We start from the raw sequence: 21913 nt of genomic DNA, 5'->3' as shown, positions 1-21913 counted from the left end.
AAGATGGAAGCTGTGGAAGGCCAACGCTTTCTCTGCCTTTTTCAGCTAGGATCCCAAATCTTGTCAGGCCATCTGCAGCCTCCTTTTAAAACAGAGTGTCAGATTAATCTGTAGTCAATAGCACAATGAAGATGTCACAGTATTTAAAGGGAAGTGTAGCCATGGCTTTAATCAACTCTGTGGAGGTTCCATTGATCCTACAAGTTCAACTAGTTCTTTGAATAGCATCCAATTTGGTAATAAAATGCTTGGCAGAGCTATCAAACTACGTAGGAAGCAGAAATCTCAGTGGTGGGATGTAGGTTTATGATGTACAGCTAACAGGAGTCAAGGAACATTTGGCATACATAAGCTCCTGTCAATTTTCTCCCTCTTTTTCTTGTATGAATTTAGGTATCAAATAGGAATATCCTTCAGAAGTTACAGCCCAAATATCTCCAGGTCAAAGACACAGTTTGGCAAAATCTCTAAATTTGGCCAAAAAATAAAGTAAAAATCAAAGCCCCTTGTGAACTGTAAGAAGGATAAACATTTACAGTGGTGCCATAAGACTCTCCAAGGTACACAGCACTTATGAAATAAATGGGTAAGTCCAAAAAGCTACACCCAGGACTGTGTACATTGAAATAGTCTTCAAACCCTTTTCTAGTTGGAAATAATGCAAACATGAGTGCGAGCGCCCCTGCTACTCACCACTGTGAATTCTCAGGTGTTCTTTCAGGTGGTGCTTGTACTTGAAGGCTTTGCCACACTCTGTGCATTTGAACTTGCGGTTGCCTGCTCCTTGGGTTAGCATTTGGTGCTGTGAAAGGAGAAAGATGGCCATAATTTTTGTTCAGGCAGCACAAAGCACATTGGTTAGGACTACTCAATACCTCTTTTTCAGACAGGCCAAGAGGTCTGAGTGCATGCTTATTTATCTGCTCTGTCTTTCAGAGTTGCAATAAAAGTGATAATGTTACTAATAAAATGGGAACTTTTTTTTAAGTGCTTCACATGGGGATCTGACACTTGCTTTACTATTATGCCTGTTGTCTCTTTCCTAAAATGTTTTTTGACCCTGGAGATGAGAAAGTATGGTTGTAGAGATGTTTATGGCTCTTTGTGTTTAGTGCAGAATCTAAAACCTAAAAGTGTTCTTCGAGAGTACTACTATCTTGTTTAGGAAAAAATAGTTTCCTGAAAACTATGAAAAAAAATTTAAACCTACACTTACACGTTTTTCATCAAGTTTTCTGTATCTGGGTAGAAGCATATCTTACACTAAATCAAACTGAAATTTAAAGAAGTGTCCAAAAAATCCCTCCAAATAAAAAAAAAAGCCCCAAACCTCTTGATTATAAATATTTGGTATGCCTGTTTAAATATTCCACTCACTGTGCTACTGGCCCACATCAACCCTGCTCTTAGGTTCTGCCTATCAGACTTGATTCATTATCAAATAAGAGACAACATCTTGGGTTATAGCTGCTTGAGCAGTTTTATCACAAGCCAGTAGGAAGAACTTCAACGACTTTTCATTTTCCTTTTTAGTAGTGTGCAAGGACCAAAAGAAAAAAGAAATTTGCTGAAAAGACAAGTCAGAAGCCGCACAGATACAATCAAACACAGCTGACCTTTTTGAACAAGGGGGGAAAGCAGTGTGTCTTGGAATTCTAGGTTAACAAAAATACAGTCATCCACTCTGGATGCTCAAGGTAGGAGGCCTTTTTCTGCAGCAATGACACAAAAGCCTTTTGCAAAAAAGACAGCACAGAAACGGTATGACAACTGCTAGGGTGTGCTGAATCTTCCCACATTCCTAGTGAGACAGATGGTGTTACATGGGACACAGGGAGGGTTGTTCAAACAGCAGCAACCTTCAAAGATCAAGCGGAGCCCAACCCGCCGAGCGCCATTGAGGGACCAGCGCTCATATGTTGCTGAGTTGCATAAACAAACAGCAACAGCTGCTTTGTCTCCTCCACAGCCCTCAGAGGACTACTATAAACTTTAGTTGTGCCACTGTTAATATGATACAATCATTTTAATTTACTAATTGTAAATGCCATGAGCAAATGAGGGGACTTTTCAACACCAAAGCTACCATTCATAATGCGCCAACACAATCACACTCCTGCATGTGAAATTTAAAGCAGTTACACTAGATAAATATCTAGGCATTTTTCTTCCTAGAGTTTTTGTGCATAGAAGCATGAGAAGATAAACTGTTACATAAGTGCAACTATACAAGCATATTACTTATAGCTGCTCTTTGGAAAACAGTCAAGTAGCAAGTCCAATCAGAAACAAATGGTGTGATTATGTGATAAAGTGCCTTAAATAGTCAAATTTCGTAGCATAGTATTTCCATCCTTGCTTAATTGGGTTTGTGCCTTCTTTTCCTTATTCAAACACAATAAAACCTATGAGGACAAATCAGAGTTTTATATAGAATATCATATCTAGCCATTTTTAAAAACACATAATATCAAAGTTCATGTAGGGCAATTCTATATCTGTAGGGCCAGTTATTGTGACTTATGAAACACCATTACTGTGACCACCCAACACATCATAATATCAACTTGCAGAGTCAATTCTCCCAGGAGGACAGAAAGAGCAGCTTTGCTGAAACACTTAAGAGATGTTGTGAATCAACCCTCCTCATATCCTACTCAGTCATTTCAAGGATTTAAGACACTATCCTTCCTTTCCAAGACAGATCTTATTTTTAAAATAAGTAAGCCAAAAGAGGCAGAGCAATTTTGGCATTTAACCACATGCATGTGTATTCAGATGGAATTGTTTTAATTATAGCCAATGTTTTTATTGTTTTTCCAATGTATTATGTATATACACATATAGCCTATATGCCTATTTTCCTAAAAATAAGTAGATTTCATAAATTAGCAAGCTTGTAAAAGTAGTTTAAGTAATTTGAAAATGTTTCATGGCAAATGAAATATGCATTTCTTTTACTATGCATTAGGCCCTATATATATAAAAAAAAAAGCCTAAGCAAAACTAGGTGAAAAATGGAATTAAAATTGCTGAGATGTTTAATAATGTATAATTAAAATGCTACAATTTCATTCACTTTTTGTGGAACATAAAAATGAAACTAAAGTCAAGTTAAAGTGCAAATAAAATTTCTAAATTAGAAATTAACACACTCATTCGATCGTGAACATAAGACTATTAAATCATATTAGAAGAGACCATCAAAAAATCATTTAGACCTCAATTAAAGCTATTACCATTAAAAGATCTGCATCTTCAAAATGCCATGAAAAATTAATAATGATTGCCAATCAAAGCAATATCGTTTCTCTAAGGGGTTATTATAGAAAGAAATCACTTAGAACCAACCCCCACCTGATCTGTCCCTGGCTTGTGCGTCACCATATGCCGCTCGAGCTGGGTGCGGTAGGCGAACGTGTAGCTACAAAGAGGACAGGAAAAGTTCTCTTCATTCTTCTCGTGGCGGTACTTGATGTGCTCCTTCAGCGATGTCAAGCGCTTGTAGCCGCGGTCGCAGTAGGGGCAGGTCAGCAGTTGGGCAAAAGCATCTGGAGTTCCAGGTGGCAGGTCTGTAGCCGAGAGGCGAGAGGCAGAGGAGCGGGCCAAAAGGTCAGTAAATCAATGGCAGCTAATGGGCTGGCTGCCCGGGCTGCTATGACAGGAATCACTGCAATCTGCTCCAGCAGAGCGCCATCATTGCACCCGGCCTCCTCACAACCAGGCCCCTTGCACACCCAGGGCAGGCTTGTCCGAATCAGCTCACACTGTGCTCGAAAATTAATTAATTACTTGAGTTTATTTGTGGGGAGGGGGGATTTAAACAGCTGATAAATGAAGAAATTCCCTTTGGGTTACTGACAATTCCTCTGAACCTTAGACTCCTGTTACACAGCAATTCACAGGAGGGAAGGTGATTTTCAGGTGTCAGAGAACAAAAGGTGAGAGGGTCGGTGATCTTAAACATTTTTTTTTCCTCAAAAGTAAAATATCTCTGAAAGATAGGAATAAATTTAGATATTTTTGTCTCTTAGAAATGGGCTGTAATTGTTCTTATTCTGTATTGGATGTACAAATGACACAAATTTGCTGACAAAAAAAAAATTCACAATACCCTAAAATTACAGTTCTAATCTTTGCTCATGAAATTCCATGCCTCTGCAGCTGTTCTTCAAATTTTAAGGTAAACACCCAGGCATGTAGTGCATTTGTAATTGTAACAGCTGCAGAGGTCACTATAGTGGCTAAAAATGAATTACAGCCTCACCATTTTCTTCTTGCCCATTGGCCTCTGGCGTGCCAAGGCGAGACAGCTCCTCAGGGGCTTCTGGGTAAATAATGGCCGTGTCGCTTCGCTGAAGGTACTCTTCAATGCTGACTGCATGACCATCGCGTTCCTCCAGTTTTCTTTTGGCAAAGTATTCCTCAAAGTCCGATGTGCAATTTGCATTCTTAACTGAAATCATAAGCAGAAGAGAAATGTCTTTCAGGGCTGTTTTCCTAGGAGACCAAGTACTCTACATCATTGTTAGCAACAACAGTTGGCTTGTTGCTAGTAAGACTTAAAGTATCTCCTTTGTTTGTCAGGAGGGAAGATGACCAACTATTGATTAAATACTTATTTTTATAATACATGCAAAAGGGCTTACTTTGCTTAAGTTAGTAGACACATTTATTCTTGGAACATTCATCTGGATAATTCACATACAAATGAAAGAAAATTTAAAATGAATGTATTAAATGTTTTTAAAAGTGGAACTAAAAATCCCTAAACATGACATAATGTAAGCTTGCAGGTACTTTAATGGTCTGAATGATACTGCATTTTGTCTTAAGAAAAGTAAATTTAGCTCTTAGTGACAGGAGAACCTCAAAGTTCTACACGGAGGAGCATACAGAGTGGATCTCTCCAGACCTTCCCCAAAGCCCTTCAATAATGTGTTTTTTTACACACACACACACAACACACACACACACACACACACATGAAAAGGAAATTTCATTTTCTTAAGGTACACTATAGTTCACATCCCTATCCACAGATCCATCTGGTGCTAAATGTGAGTTTTTACCATGCTTTTCATTAAATATAAGATATAGTCAGGTCTACATATTCTGAGACAGATGTGAAAGGACAGACATCCTTACAAATACAATAGTGTGACCTTGCTAAAGAGAAGTCACAGAATGACGCATTCTCACTGTGATATTAATCTTTGTATAGTCAATGGAAATAAAGTTAAGCTCACATCTGATCGAAATAAAATAAAAAGAAATGGAGTTACACTGATGAAACTGCAGCACAATTTCTATATGACTTTAGCTCCTTTAGTTATGATTTTATTTCCATGAAATAAATAATAGTTGTGAGCCAATTTCAGCGATTTGTGTCACAAGACATGGTATATACTTAAAATCTCTTGATGCATCCCTGAAATTAGTTGTGGCTTACACATCCCAAATAAAAAATTATGCATAATGTATAGCTGTTAGTTATTCTTTATGGTTGCTGTGAAAAGTGCTTTGCTAGCATAATGCATGGCAGACTCTTGACACTATGGTTTGAAAGCAGTTCCTTCATTCCTTCGGATTCCACTGGATCTTATTTTTTTCCCCGAGACAGGGTTTTTCTGTGATTTTGGAGGCTGGGCTGGAACTAGCTATTGTAGACCAGGCTGGTCTCGAACTCACAGATATCTGGCTGCCTCTGCCTCCCAAGTGCTGGGACTAAAGTCGTGTACCTCCACTGCCCGGCTCCACTGGATCTTGCACCATAAGTTCTCTGCTGCAAGAAACACTATAATGCTTGTTATACGAAGCCTCCTTGGCAAGTTGTGATGTGATGATGTTCAAGCAAGTTAGTCAATTTACTTTTTCTTTGGTTCACATTATTATAAACTTGTGGATTTTTAGATAAGAAGATTAGAAAATGAAACCTCCTATTCATTTGACATGTATTGATTGAAAGTCTTGACAAGCAAGTCTCATTTTCCTAAGCAAAGATGAGAGCTAACCTTGCCCTTCAGGAAGCCACAAAACACAAAAAACAAAAAAAAAAAAAAAAAAGAAAGAAAAGAAAAGAAAGAAAGAAAACGAAAAAAATCCAAATGACACCCCCCTCCAAAAAAAAAAGACAACACCTGGCTCAAACATGACTAGGCATTAAGACCAAAAGTTGTATGGTGGTATGAACAAAAGTAACACAGGAATCCAATGGGTCTTAAAAATATCAGGAAAGCTTTATTGGGGGAAGCTTGAAATTAGTTTACTCTTTAAGCTGGAGCAGTAGCGTTTGTCTAGGTGACAGGAAGGAGCATGGGCATCTCAGTATCTAACTTGGAGTGCAGTGTGAAACAAAAGCTATGGGATGTTGGGAAGCAGAGACAGCAGAAATGGGACCATGCAGGGGGCAGTATCCCTACTAAGGACTTTCACTTTTATTCCAGGAGCAAGAAGAAGCTGTTGAAGGATATCAAGCAAGAAGGCGAGTTGTATGGAATGGTGACACTTGTGCTTTGTAATGATGGTATGGCAGGAATTGGAGAGAGAGAAGAGCAGGTTCTGCTCAAAGAGTTGGCTGAGGGTAGGGTGGCATGGGTGCTGGGGGGGTGTGCTCCTGTCCAAAGTCACTCAAGAGACAAAGATTAAGGGAGTGGTGGCAGAGATGAAAAAAAAAGTCGCCTTTACAAAGTAAGGTCTCTACAATTTGGGGAAAGATCCAGCTTTTGCAAGTGAGATGCTAAAATGTCTCCTTTATCTTTAGGATATTCAGTCTGATAAATGACTAGTGATATTTGCCAAAGCAGGAAACACTAGTGTTCTAAAAAGAGTTGAAATCACGGATAAACATAAGATCAAGCAGAATTAAAATAAGGAGAATTATATTTTGTGGCCCACCAAACTAGGCGCTAACAATTCTGTATGCTGTGGCCTCCAGTCTTCTCTTGCCACTTTAACTTCTGCTGGTCCCAAGGTGTGTTTTCCCCTTAAAAATAAATTTGGTATGTAAGGCAGTAGCTGAATACAGTTTACACTGAACTTTTGCTTATATCTGTTCTTAGTTGGATTTAATAGCCATCGCTTAAGATCATGGCTCTGCTGCTCCATTCACAAGGCCATTGGTGCTTTCAAAGGATATTGATACTGGGAATAATGATAATGGCACTGAACTTGTTCCGTTGACTCCTAGGGAGTATGTGGGAGGTGCCAGTTTACACAAACTATTTGTCCAGTTTTGGGCTCATTAAAATAGTTTTACAAAGAATTGCTTTTTGCCTTTATTGATAAGAGAAGACAATGGGGCAATTTGAAATGAATGCTGTTTGTTTGGTTTGGTTTTTCATAACAGGATTCTCTATGTAGCCCAAGCTGCCGTGGAAATCACTCTATAGACTAAACTGTCCTTGAACTCAGAGATCACCTGCTGCCTCTAGAGTGCTGGGATTAAAGGTTTGCACTACCACCACCCAGCTAAAGTGAATGTTTTTAAACAATGTGACTAACTTTAACCATGGCTGACATCTTTTTCCATACTATGACAATTCAAAAAAAATGCTACAGCTCCATCTGAACACATACATATTTGAATATTTAAAACAAAATTTATTTGAGGTTTTTCAGGCTATTGTCCTACTTGATGACCTTAGTGTAACCCAGTAAAAGTGGATGGATGTACATTTAATATCCTAATTTTATCTTGATATTTCAGCAACTATTTGAATTATCTGGCTATCTTTGCATGAATTTTCATTTGCATATGAATGTTTCCATCAGAAATGTAATCAAATGCAAATTCAATTGGATTTGCATTAATAGTCTTTGGGCTTAAAAGGGAGAAAAATTCTGATATTTCTGGATAGGCAAACTAAACTACATCTAGATACACTTCTGGTGTTTGGAGAGGGAATTTGATTTGTCGTGCTAGATTTCTATATGATGTGAGGTGGGTACAAAAGGACTTCAAATCACATGCTCTCTTTAAGGATCATGTTGGTCATCTACAGATCCTGAACACTGAGTATGTCGACAGGAAATTAGTAGTTTTTCAAGAAACATTTACAGAATTAATATGGAAAATAATGTGCCTTGAACATTATTCTTGGCACTAAAAACAAAACAAAACATTAAACAAGATACCTACTAGTTGAGCTAAGAACTTGGAGCTTTGCTCAACTTTAGGTAATGCAGCAAAGTATTTCATGGTATTCATAAATGCTTGCAGGATTTAGACAGAGCTTCAGTGAATACCCAAAAGGGTTTTATGACGAAATGTCATTTAATCATTGAAGTCTACTGACTTCATTAGGACTTTCTCTCATTTGTATGAGGTGGGTCTGCTACTGATCATTCATCATCTAACTTAAATGAGCCAGCATATCCACCATGAAAAGCAGTGGTTTTTATTACAGTTTTCCTTAGCCTAGACACAACTTTTCATTTCCACGTGACCAAGCCTTACAGTACCCAAGTAAGCTGCTGTTACAGTGTCATCCTGCTTGTAGTCTACAGATAAGTTGCTTATCTGTACTTGAACCCTAATCATTGATTTGTCCAGAAGAGGCCAACAGATAAAATTAAAGGGATACCTTCCTCATGATTTTAGGACTTCGTTCCAAAGTGAACATCAAGGCTCCCCTCTGCCAAGTAACTACAGCTATGAGATGCAGAATGAAGGAGCTGATGTCTTCCATTCAGAAAAGGAAGATTTATGGGAGTGAAGTGAGAGGGAAAGTGAGAAGATGGAGCATTCTGCAGCTCCACACCCAGCTGCTTGTTCTGAGGCCATGCTACATCTTCTAGTGACTGTACTGTCACCTCACCTTACATTATGTCACCCCAGAACCTTTTTTTCTACTTTAAAGTGTGTAGCGTTCCAGTCTCTGCAAACCAAAACCACACTCCCACAGTACTGGAGCAAGTGACTTGGAGCATTTTGCTTACTCCAGTTGGCAAGGATGCAATTTGGATTGTATTTGGAAGTTTGTATTTTTGTTTTTACAAAGATTTTATAACACTGCGTAGAGGATACAGGAATGAGGTTGAGAACTTGCTACGAAGTTACAGAATTCCCCCTGGTATTTTTCTAGTATAAAATCAACCTAATTTTTTGTTCTTTCCATAATCCTCCTCACTCCCTGGCCACCTTGGAAGGACTGCCAAAGCACACTGACAGAGGATATTTGCATGGTATTTATCATCAAACCATAACAAAAAATTCACAAGAAAGCTCAAGTAATTTCTTCCCACATCTTCTCCCGGGATTTTGCATTTAGTCCTAAAATTTACCCTAATGTCGTGCAAATATCTCAACCTTCCCTAAGGTTAGTTAAACTTTTCTCCATCCAAAAAGAGAATGTTAATTAAAAATGTTTCCTTGTGGCTATATGTATTTTAATATTGGTAGATAAATTTCTAGATCCCTTCAAGCCAGCAAAGCCTTCTCTTTTAAATATGTTACTCACTCTTACTAGTCATGGTTATTAATGATACTTTCATAAACACCTTTATGACTGTCTTGGGAAAATATTGATTTTTAAGGTAGATAATGTTGATCTAAACTGACTTTTAAAATGATTGCCTAGAATCAAGCAGTGTTAACAGAGCTCTAAATGAAAAGGAACCATTGACTGGTTCACAAATCAGTCGGTTCCCATAATTGAGTTGCTTTGAACGCGTTCTCAATGACACTAAAAATGTTTTTTACTTATAATTTACAGGTAGATGAGCTTATAACATGACCTGATACTTACTCTTTTTTTCTTCTGTTTCCTTTTGCCATTTGTTTTCTGTATTTAGAACAAGAAGGCAGCTACTCTGTCACCACCAGTTTACTCTCTGGCATGTTTTCAATTTTCATTAAAAACTGAAGAAATATATTTGAATATTATTGTTAAACCATTTTGGAAAGTGCTATAATAAATGAGTAATTCTTCTGGGAAAATCTAGCTTTTATTCACATTGCTATGTCAAAGCAAAGGGGCCAGAAACTGCAGTTGTGTATGTAACTGTCTTCTTCATGTATGTGAAAATCAATTTCTTCAGTACTAGTAGATGATAAAAAATATAAAGCTATATTTAATTTTACATTGACTTTTCTAGCTTAAGGAAGCACTAACAGAGGTATATAAATTCTCAAGGCTACTCTGTACCAAGTTGACCAATAAATACATGTTAGCATACATACATTGGCACCACTGAAAACTGGGAGAGGGGGATGATCTTTTCCTCACAGCATAGCTACACAGCAGCTTCTCAGAGCCTCCGACTGGTACAGAGGCATGTATAAAGCCCGGGAAGGGTCGTCAAGAGCAACAGAGAAGTTTCTTCTCTTGTTGAGAATAAGGCGTCTTGGTGGTCTCTCCACCCCTGCTCTTATATGGCCTTCTCTGGGGGAACATGTTCAAATGCCAGGGAGAGATCCATGCTAAACGCTTTAGAAGAAAGAGGTGAAGAATGAATAAGAGGTGGGAATTTGTAGCAGTCTGCAAGATCAAATATTTCCCTCCACAGCAGGAAGTAGCCTAGCCAGGGATGTGGTCTAATTTTAAAGTTTGATTTTTGTATGAGAGCATTGTGAATATCAAGATCCAGAGACTTACAGTAACCTTTGAACGACTTTGCTGTGCAGCAGTACAAAATGATGCAGCATATTGACTTTTAATTCCCTAGTTAAGCGGTATGTGTTCATCTTTCCCTTAACTATGTAATCTAACAATCTGGAAATAGTGTTGGTGTATTTTAAGAAGGTGATTTTGCTCAGCAGTTCATTCTTTCTTTTCATGGAAAGTCATAGAACAGTCATGTTTGCTCTGTACATTCATTGGTTTTTCATAGTATGGTTTGCATATCAGCATCAATATACCCTGGAACTTATTTGAAATACAAGTTCTCAGGGCCCACTCCAGCATCAGCAATCTGTGTTTTAACAGGCCTTGAAGGAAATGCTGTCCAATTTAAGAACGACTACTAGAAGGACTCACTTTTCTGTCTCAAGTAGTACACACATGGTTTTGAGTAACATCAAGGTATTACTCCATATTAGATAACTTCCTGACCACCTCAGCCTGAGTTCACTCCCCTCTCCTTTGCTTGCTGGATGCCATCTACAAATATGAATCATTGCATGTATCACAGCATATTGAATTCTCTTGCACATATATGAGCTAATGGGGCGTGGACCATGTGTTACCAGTACTTATTGGAAAGTCTAGAACACTGCTAGTGTTGGATAATTGAAAAGATCAGACCAAACTCAGAGCTTGGGACTCCCCATTTGGACTACTTTATTTTGTGTTTGGTTCCCAGTACCCTCACCTGTGAAATGAGCCTTCTTAGGTACTCTTAAAGTCACAGCAATCCATACTTTGAGTTAATTAATTGCCATATCAATTTGTTATCTATTCCCTAGGTAAGTCTTGAGAGTTTAATCTAATCTGTATTATTTTCTATTAAAAAGTCAAAATAACACAGATTTCTGATGGGAGAACCACATACAATGATTAAGAAAAAAATATTTGGAGGTGCCTGGAAACCACAGGTAGCATCACAAGGAAAACAGTGCTTATTAATTATTTGTTGAATGAATGAAGGAGGCATGCAAGAAACTAGGAGTGTTCATTATTTCTTGTGGAACTCTTGCTGTGAAGTGAAGGTAGCTGCTCCTAATCACAAAGCTAATAAAACCACAGCATTTATGATGAGCCAGGAAGTAAAGATGCTCCTCCAGGTGCACACTGATGATGGCCTATGCCTGACAACTCCTGTCCATCCTGCCCAGCACTTTCTGCTTTTCTTAAATTTTTTTGTCATTGATTAAATATATGGACTTTACTGAACAATGTAAAACTGATTATTTCTATGACAGATATCTGACTGAATGACAAAAACCCTCCAACCTTGAAAAATGCAACATAGACGAGAGGAAATGACATACTTCGCAGAAGTACAATATCTCAGTAGTGTACATCTTTCTTTCTTGGTACTTAAGTACTACTTGAGCTCTCTGTTCCTGCCCGATTGATAAAACTTTATTCACATTCTCAGCTCGTGCTGGGAGATATCTGATGTTGAAACTTGTATGGCTTCCACCCTTGTGAAGAAGCTAGCAAATTTCAAAACTTACATCTAAATCCCATGTAAGAGAAATAAGAAGCTGTTGAGGCAATGAAGCCATGAAGAAGATAGGCATAAAGCCTTTCTTGTTTCAAGAGTACTGCTTTCTTCTATGAGGATGACTGAATGTACAGATTTTGTGCCTCATGGAACCTATTGCTTGTAGCCTCTCCTTACCCAGTCATAGGAGTCACACCACTGTACTGTTTGCTCAGATGAGATTTCCAGTGTGGTTCTGGATCATTACTGAGGGTCCATTTACTATGGGGACACCTGTCCTAAACATCAGAACCAAACTGTTATTTTAGGGGTATAAATCCCTGATCGGATCGGATGGTATTCAGCTTATACTCTGCTGTTTGCATTCTGAGAAATATCATCAGGATAAGATTTGTAGGACCAATGAAAAATGAAACCATAGGGTACCTTGTTCAAAGTTGTTAAAATGATCAAGAATGAAAGCCAAAGACAGAACAGTGTAGGGACCACAGTCATTACAAAGAGAACTTCAGAACTTCAGATCCTTAGGAAAGCAGTATTTTTAATTTCAGTTGGGGGAATGTGTTATTTTTCTGTTTATCTTAATTTTAAAAAGTTATATACATGGTTTACTTTCTGAATTGATATATCAAGAACTAATAAGTTTGTTTTATTAACAAAGGTAAATTATGACAAAAAATTATGACAAAAAAAGTAAAAAGCAGAGGCTAAGTTCAAGGCCTGCCTAATTGCAGGATACCTGGTATAGGGTGCACACCCTGTGTAGGGCAGGAGACCTTAACTTTCTCATTTAGCAAGCTGATATCACCAAGGTGTGGTGAGGTTAATAATTCACATGGAGTTACAAAAGTAGTTTCTACAAGAGCTGGATGCAGATGTCACATATCTTGACTTCTAACTCATTGTTCTTTCAACTACATCACAGTGATTCAACATGAAAGAGAGAGACTTCATCGTTGTAGTTTTTGTTTATCACGCCTGATTTAATAACATTTGAAAAGGACCTAGATGCTAAAAAGATCACAAGGACATGGATAATTCTAAATGCCACATTTTTACATTATAAAGTTAGTATGAGAAAAGCCAATTAAAATGCCCACTTCAGTGGCATATGATATTAAACTATTCTGTCTCTTTATGTCTATCCATTTCTTTTGTAAATTTAAATTTACTGAATTACTGAAAGTGTCCCTACTTTTATGAATCCTATATGTTTTTATCCTTTCCTTGACCTGCCTCTCTTTCTCTCTCTCTGTCTCCCTCTCTCCCCTCCCCCCTTTTCTTTCTTTTCTTTGTTTGTTTCTATGGTGATCCAGATTGAGTTACTGGCTGTCATGGCTAACTTTGGCTGTCAACTTGTCACATGGGAAGAAGGAACCTCAGTTGAAGGATTGCCTCCATCATCTGGCCTGTGGGCATGTTTGTGGAGTACTTCCTCTAATGCTAATTCATGTAGGGCGGCCCAACCCACTGTGGGCATCACCATCCCCATGCAGAAGAACCTGGGCTGGATAAGAAAGGAAATTTAACATGCTTGATAACAAGTCAGTAATCAGCATTCCTCTCTTTGGTTTCTGCTTCAAGTTCCTGCCTTGGCTTCCCTAAATGGTGGACTATAATCTGTAAGCCAAATAAACATTTTTCCCCAAGTTGATTTTGATTGTGTTGTTTGTCCTAGCAATGGAAAGCAAACTGGGTAGCAGGAAGAATTCTTCAGATTCTCACTTAGAGATTCTTAACCATTCTATTTAATATATTAGGTCTGTATTTTCTTAGTTTCAGTATTTCTTATTTTCAATCCAGTTTCAAATGCACTCAATAAATTATAACTCTGCAAAGCATCTTGCAAAGATGATTATTACGAGCTATTGTTTTATTGGATATTCTGAGTATATAGTAAAGAAAATATGACTTAAGCTTAACATAGAGTAAGAGACAAAAAAGGAACTTCATTCACGGTTCATTTTACTTTCTTATTTCACATACTACTTGTTTTCCCCTTCATGCTTAATGACACCCTCCTACATGTGTTCCACTTCTTCAGATTAAATGGAACTGTGTCAGCCCTTGGTAATATCCCATCCCTCATAGGATTTTTCTGCAGAGCCCTTCCAGCTTGTGTCTGTCTTGACACACAAAGCAAAGAGGCTAGATCAAACTTCTTAATTCACTCTGCTGATCCAAGTCACGGTTCCCTGTTTTACCAGCTCATTCATCATTAATTTATTCCCTAACTCAGGAAATGACCTGCTCATTTACTACTGGCACTATATAAAGTACTCTGCATGTTGAGGGGAACATGGAGAAAAACAAACTTAGTATCTACCTGCAAATCTCCACTCTATAAAGTTTTTGAACAATTTTGTTAGTTTGTTTTAGACAGTGTCTTGAACTCCTTATGTAGCACAGGCTGGCCTCAGACTCACCATGCCTTTGCCTCCAAAATGCTAGAATTAGAGGTGTGTTCTGCCACGCCTAGCATTTGCATCAGGTTTTAGGGCACTGTCTATCTAGTAAAATGGCATATGTCCTGTGATTACATTTCCTCCACACTGTCATTCGTTTAAAGGTAGTAGTTCGGCAGGGTGTGATGGTGCACACTTTTTTTTTTTTTTTGGTTTTTCAAGACAGGGTTTCTCTGTGGCTTTGGAAGCTGTTCTGGAACTAGCTCTTGTAGACCAGGCTGGTCTTGGACTCACAGAGGTCCACCTGCCTCTGCCTCCCAAGTGCTGGGATTAAAAGTGTGTGCCACCACCGCCCGGCGTGATGCACACTTTTAATCCCAGCACTTGGGAGGTATAGGCAGATACAACTTGAGAGTTCAAGACCAGCTTGTTCTACACAGTGAGTTTCAGGACAGCCAGAGCTACTTAGTGAGACCCTGTCTCAATCAAACAAAAACACAGACAAACAAACAAATCAAAAGATAGTACTCCAGGAAATTGTACTTTCTCCCTCTAGTCTAACAATATGGGAAGTTAGTCTTGGTACTTCACAAAACTCAAAGCCAGTCAGTCTCTCAGAACCAGAATCAGGAACGTGTGTGCACTAATTCCCCCTTTTCCTCCTCATCATCAGTCAATTCATCAACCCCACATCTGACAGAAGGCTCATACCCAACATACATAAAGGACTCAAGAAATGATATATCAACAAACCAAATAATCCAATTTAAAAATGGGATACAGATCTAAACAGAGAATTCTCAACAGAAGAATCTCAAATGGCTGATAAACACTTAAAGAAATGTTCAACACCCTAGACCATCAGGGAAATGCAAATCAAAACTACTATGAGATAATATCTCACACCTGTCAGAATAACTAAAATAAAAACACATCTGACAGCCTATGCTGGAGAGGATGTGGATAAAGGAGAACACTCCTCCATTGCTGGTGGGAGTGAAAACTTGTACAGCCACTTTGGAAATCAATATGGTGGTTTCTCAGAAAATTGGGAATTGATCTACCTCATGACTCAGCTATTCCCTCCTGGGCATATACCCAAAGGACACTCCATCCTACTACAAGGACATTTCTTCAACTATGTTCATAGCAGCTTTGTACATAGTAGCCAGAAACTGAAAACAGCCTAGATGTCCCTCATCCGAAGAATGGATAAAGAAAATGTGGTCCATTTACACAATGGAGTATTACTCAGCTATGATGATGATGATAATGATGATGATGATTTCTTCACCATTGCCCTATAAATTTTTCTGTTCCTTAAGGACACAAATGAAATATTCTACTTCATTAAAGCTTATCTCCCCTCAAGCCTCAGTTTGAATTCTGCTTAAGATGAGTAACAAGTGAAAAAAAATGTTTGTTGATGGTTATTCAGGAAGGGAAAAAATGAATCCTTGATGGTAGTCAGTATGAAAAAAATAGTTCACAGCTTTGCCATTGTTATAAATAAGTATGATTAGCCTTTCCTCTCCTGTAGGTAATTAGGGGTGCTAGTGAAAGATGAAGTGAGGTAGAAGACTCATTGGAAAAATGCAGGTAGTTATTGACAACCTCCCTAACTTACTCTCATACTAGGACTTCAAATGCTACAGCAAAATCATGGAAGGAGTTGTGTGACTTTCGGAGTCTTCTGGGATGTCAGAAGCTTTCAGAATTTGTTTGGTCAGTGGCTGGGGAGATGGCTTAGTTGGTAAAGTGCCTACTGTATGAGCAGAGGGGCCTGGGTTTGATCTCCAGGACCCATTAAAATGCTGGTTATATTCAGGCCTAGTGGCACACACCTTTGATTGCAAGCACTGGTGAGGCTGAGGCAAGTGGATCTCTATGAGTTGAAGGTCAGCCTGGTCTACAGAGTGAGCTGCAGGCCAGCCAAGTCTACATTGTAAGACCCTATTGTAACCCCTCTAGTCAAATGTTGAGTATACATTCAGCATACACTTGTAATTACAGTTTGGAAGAGGAGGAGACAGAGACAAGTGGATTGCTGGAACCTGATGACCAGCCAGTTAAGTATAGCCTAATCAGTAGCTCCAGGCCAAGTGATACACTGTCAAAAAAAAAAAAAAAAAAAAAGTGAACTGTTCTTAAGGAACAACATTCGAGGTTGACCTGATCTGTGGTGTCCCTATCCATACACACACACACACACACACACACACACACACACACACACACACACAAAGGGGGGATGTGGAGATAGAAGAGATTGATCGATCAGTTATTTGTTATGTATGGTATGTGGGAGAACCAGCAGACATGGCTCAGTTTTGGATTTCCAGTAAAAAGTTAGGCGTGGCAACATGTGATTATAACCCCAATGCTAAAGGCATACTGGTGGAGAGCAGCAGATACCCGAAGCCCACTGTCTAGCCAGCCTAGCTATATTAATGAGGTTCAGGTTCATTGAGAGATGTTGTCCAAAAATTAAGGTGGAGGCAAATCACATCAATATGGACCTTTGCCTGAATATGAACATGAACACGTGTGCATACCCACTAATGAGTACATGCATATCACACACACACAATTTTAAAAATGTATTTTTGTTTTCTAAGAGGTTAATGAGGAGCCAAGGTGAATGGAATTATCTTCATTTCATTTTTCGTTTTAATATTTTTCTTTCTTTCTTTCCTTCTTTCTTGCTTTCTTTTTCTTTTTTCTTTTTTGGTCTTTCAAGACAGGGTTTCTCTACATAGCCCTAGTTGTCCTAGAACTTACTCTGTAGTCCAGGACTTCAGAAAAGAAAGGGAGATGCTATGTTAAGGAGAAATTTCAAGGGCTGGGAATATATTCCAGTTGGTAGAGTGTTTGCCTAGTATGCATGGTACTCAGAGCTCAACCCCCAGAGTGACATAAAAGAAGGGGGAGGTAGAGGAACCGGAGGCATGGTGGTGCATATCTGCCATCCCCGCACTTGGTTAGTACAGTCAGGAGGATTAGAAACCCTGACTCCAAAAGAAAAAAGAAAGAAAGGAAGGAAGGGAGCGAGAGAAAAAGAAAGAATCCAACAGAAATGAGGCATTATTTCAATTTCATTTCAATTAATACTCAAAAATATGCCGTTGTTAAAATGTATTAAACTTATGTCTAGGAAGAAAAAAATGTTCATTTATTCTCTGAGAGGACCAAGTCATAAACTGAGAAGTATCAGTAAATTTCTAATCACCAAGTCCAATGTGCTGGCTTAGCTTTTCAGTTATTTGAAGCCTTTTAATTGAGTTGACCATTTTCACCTTTATAAAATCTTTCTTGGGTTCAGGATTTTTTTTTCTCTTTCCCTATAATCTTTTGTCTTCCAGTGAATTTTATTTTTCTTTCAACCTACCAAGAGGCCGTTTCTTAATACTTTACTTCCTTCAATAGATCTGCTCTTCATCTCCTCCAACCCTTGAATTTCAATTAAAAATGAGAAGAAACACTCTCCACTCTCCCTCACCCCCACAACATATACACTTACATGCATGTATAACTTTTATATGAAAATATTATCTGAAGACTGATTCAAGATATTCTCAAAGATGAGTAGACCTATAAATCCAGAAGTAGCAAGTATCACTATGCTCCTGGGGCCACATTAGCTGTGCCATTCAGTTATTAAAGGGTCTTGTTGAGAATTTCCCCACTTCACCAACTACAATAAATTTCTTTCTTTCTTTCTTTCTTTCTTTCTTTCTTTCTTTCTTTCTTTCTTTCTTTCTTCTTCTTCTTCTTCTTCTTCTTCTTCTTCTTCTTCTTCTTCTTCGTCTTCTTCTTCTCCTTCTCTCTCTCCGTTCCTTCCATTCTCTCTCTTCCTTCACTCCTTTCCTTCCTTTCTTCTTTCTTTTCTTTTCTTTCTTTTTTAAAAGCACTTATGACCACATAACAATGGTTTATAGGGCTCTAGAGTCTGGTTTTCCCCAGAGACATGGCAGTAGAAGATGACCCAACTTATTTCTTCTGATGCTTTCTTTATATTCTCTAATATATTATATTCTGATACTGCCTTTGGTTTACACACCCAACTTTATTTCCCATAAATTTACTTTAATTCAGCCAATTTTTTTTTTACCCACTATCCTCTGATTAGATACTATTTTTTTTTCCTCTTTGGCTTAGCTACTCCACTTCTTCCTTCCCTGTGGCTTCCTGACTGCTGAAAATGTACTTTATTCAAATTCAGCTTCCTTCACAAAATCTATACAAATTCCCACTTTGCAGAATATCTTCTATTTCTGTAATTCAAATAATTATGGTTCTTACCATTTGTTGCATATTTATCACATATTTTCACATACTGTTCATTATTTTTTCATGTGAATTAGGCTTATCTCCCAAATTAAATAATAACCATGGCTCAATCTTCCTGGCCCATCTTCTCCCACACATGCACACAACAGGGACTATATTGAAAACACTCAATGAACATGTATTGATTTGTTTATTGACTGAATACATATGAAGCCTAAGGAACAGTGAGTATTAGGAGAAAAGGGATCTTAAAGTCTGTTGAAAGGGTGTTCAAGATTGATTTGTAAACCTCCTGGATTGGAACAATTTTTGTTAACCTCACTTTGGAGTCAGGTATTCACAATGCTATTAAATTGTTACCTCGTTGCACTTTCAGTGCTCACAAAGGAAATGAAATCAGCTTTTATTAATGCTAGAAGCTGACTCTTTAACATTTTTCTTTAAAGGAAACTGCAGCCATTTTGGAACTTACAAACTGGGACTTTTTTGGAGAGTCCTTACTTCATGGTATATTACTATTATATTTTATATGAAATTATTTGGTTTTGTTTCTGTTTTTATAAGGCAACATTATTCTAGCAACATATAATATTAAAACTGGAAGTATTCTTAGCAATCAACTAGTTCAATATATGAACTTTACAGATATGGAAACTGAGTTCCAAGGAGAATAATTGATTTGCCCAAGGTCATAATCTAAGTATTGCCAAAGCTGAATCTAGAAATTAGAGTTATTGGTACATGATGTTATGGTTTTACTAGAACCATGTGGTTGTACACTTTCAGTTTTGTATTTAATTTGACATTATTCAAATCAGTAAAAACAAAAGTTTTAAAAAATCATTTCTTTTATTTTGCACCCAAGATAGTGAGCTAGTGCCTCTTAAGTCATTAATAAGAGTATGCACAGACACCATGAGCAATACACTGTGATGCATATCAAGATAAGGGAAATGTAAATATCCTCTTAATTATTTACACTTCCTTTTTGTTTGTTTGTTTTTGCTTTTTTGTTATTTGAGACAAAGTTTCTCTGTGTAACAGCCCTGGCATTCCTGGAACTCTCTCTGCAGACCCTGAGATCCGCCTGCCTCTGCCTCCTGAGTGTCAGGATTAAAGAAAGGTGTGTGCCACCACCACCCAGCAATTATTCACAATTCTGAAGCCACATAAAACTGCACATTTTTTTTAAATTGTAAATTTGAAGGAAAGCAGTTATGTGATTTTTGTTGTTTTGTTTTAGGAGATGACTTTGTACTGGGACTGTGCTAACTTTTGTAATGGTGGTATGGAAGACTGAAACATGAATATAGTGTCATACAGAAAGAGACATACACATAGTGAATCCATGTCACTTTGTGCTGTGGGGAGAGATGTTGTTCAGTGTTTGTGGGAGAAAGGACTGTCACAGTACCCTTAACTTCTCTTCTCCCGCAGGAGCAGAGCCAAATAAAACACCATCCACCGGCTTCTACTGCTTATTCATTAGCTCTTCTAAAAAGAAGTGAAATTGTCTACTCTTGTTTAAAACTCTGTCTGAGAAATATTGTTTGGTACCTCTAGCAGATGCAGAGATTTAGAAGTGAGGAGAGAATTTGAAAGTAATTAAATTATTAACTTTTATAAGGAATGTTCATGGAAATTTGGCTTTTGGAAAACATTCTGTACTCTATAGTACATCATCTCATTTGAATTTTTCAAGACAGATACCAAGTGGTAGCTAATACAAGCATATTGTATTATAATTTAAAATGTCTTTTAAAGCAAACATTGCAACTGGAAATTCATACAACTCATGGATCCATCCATACAATTCAATATTTCCGAACTTTATAGGCAAATTAGGGTATAAGAATGGAGGACAAATTTGCTCAGTAAAGCAGAAGATGTGGTAAACTCAAATTTGAAACAAAACCAGATCTGTGAAGTCTAACTTCTTGTTATTCGTGGAGGCACAAATGATGGGTCGGTGTTTTATCAGATTCAGGAAACTATGACACAGAACAAGCATGATGCTGCTATGTAAATGTCACTTACCTGTACCATTGTTAATTGTGGTCTGGATTGTGGCTTCTGGCCCCATAACATCATAATCATCCTTCATTTCTTCTGTGGGGGAAAATTATCTTTAGCATTTGGAAATTATAGAAAGGCTTACTACACTAAGCATGCCAACCATAGGAACAAGGAGGGGTCTTTGAAGGAAAACAGAATAGGCTTGTTGTAGACCTCTAAACAATAGCTTTGTTCAGCTACTGAATGAACCCAACGGTGCTGGCTGCACAAGAACTTATTTACTTTAAAGCATTACTGCAAGCTGTGAAAAACAGAGGTGTTTATTTGGAGCAAACGCAGTGCTTTTCTTCTAGTGGCAGTTCTAGTGGCAAGCAGGAGGAGATGTTAGGTTTTCAATAAGAGTTAAGTCAAAAGTGATGAGGTATTTGTACTTAGGAAGAGCCATGGTAGCTGCTATCTCTGGGTGCTTTAGTGGCAAGGCAGAGTTTATCATTTTATTTACATGCTCTCCTTGGTGTAGCTATGATGGTGTCAGTCTAAGCAAGCATACTTTTTTAAAATCCCAAATTCTGCATATCAAAACTTGGAATGCCTAATTATACAAACTAATGTCTCAGATATGTATCAAAAACATCCATTCAATGTTTTATGTAAATTTTTAAACTGTTTTCCTCATTCCTTTTCTCATTTCTCATAAACAGCTTCCAGTTTGGGCATTTATGCTTCCACAGGTAATCATACTCATTTCCTGATGAAAAACATAGAGAAAACAGTGGCCCAATGTTTTAATTAAGATGAAAATATGTAACATTGACAGTGAGACTTGTGAATGATTGAAGGCCAGTTTTGAAAATGATAATAGGAGGCTATAGGAATTTTCTCTGTCTACTACATTGTAGAGTATGTGGGACGGCAGAGCAAGGCAAGCTGCCAGTTAAAAATCTTTCAAATAAACAAACATAACATGGACTTTTAAAAACTGTAGTTTCACAGTGACAATACTAATGAGAACAGGACATGATCCAAGATGAGGAGTTCTGTGCTGTAATCATTTCATTATAACATGAAGACCTGTAAGTAGAACTCTCAAA

The 21913-nt window shown here is 37.9% G+C and overlaps 1 protein-coding gene and 1 long non-coding RNA gene across 3 annotated transcripts in view; one reads left to right on the top strand and one right to left on the bottom strand.

Moving 5' to 3' along the window:
• LOC113836285 overlaps positions 1 to 10177 on the top strand; it is a 48065-nt gene extending 37888 nt beyond the window's left edge. The window contains exon 3 of the long non-coding RNA XR_004770570.1: positions 6447 to 10177. This is a non-coding gene — a long non-coding RNA (uncharacterized LOC113836285). The remainder of the gene's footprint in view (positions 1 to 6446) is intronic.
• Zeb2 (zinc finger E-box binding homeobox 2) overlaps positions 1 to 21913 on the bottom strand; it is a 128050-nt gene that overhangs the window by 14715 nt on the left and 91422 nt on the right. The window contains exons 3-6 of one of the 2 annotated variants that reach the window (XM_035446814.1): positions 20844 to 20915; positions 4268 to 4456; positions 3358 to 3572; positions 694 to 802 (exon numbers count right to left, since the gene is read on the bottom strand). In XM_035446814.1, coding sequence (XP_035302705.1) covers positions 694 to 802; positions 3358 to 3572; positions 4268 to 4456; positions 20844 to 20915 — 585 coding nt within the window. The remainder of the gene's footprint in view (positions 1 to 693; positions 803 to 3357; positions 3573 to 4267; positions 4457 to 20843; positions 20916 to 21913) is intronic. The other variant, XM_035446813.1, reaches the window with a different exon arrangement.

Source organism: Cricetulus griseus, chromosome 6 (assembly GCF_003668045.3).
Source record: "Cricetulus griseus strain 17A/GY chromosome 6, alternate assembly CriGri-PICRH-1.0, whole genome shotgun sequence".
Lineage (NCBI taxonomy): Eukaryota > Metazoa > Chordata > Mammalia > Rodentia > Cricetidae > Cricetulus > Cricetulus griseus.
The sequence above is the reverse complement of the archived record's forward strand: the minus strand, read 5'-3'. Positions and strand labels throughout refer to the sequence as shown.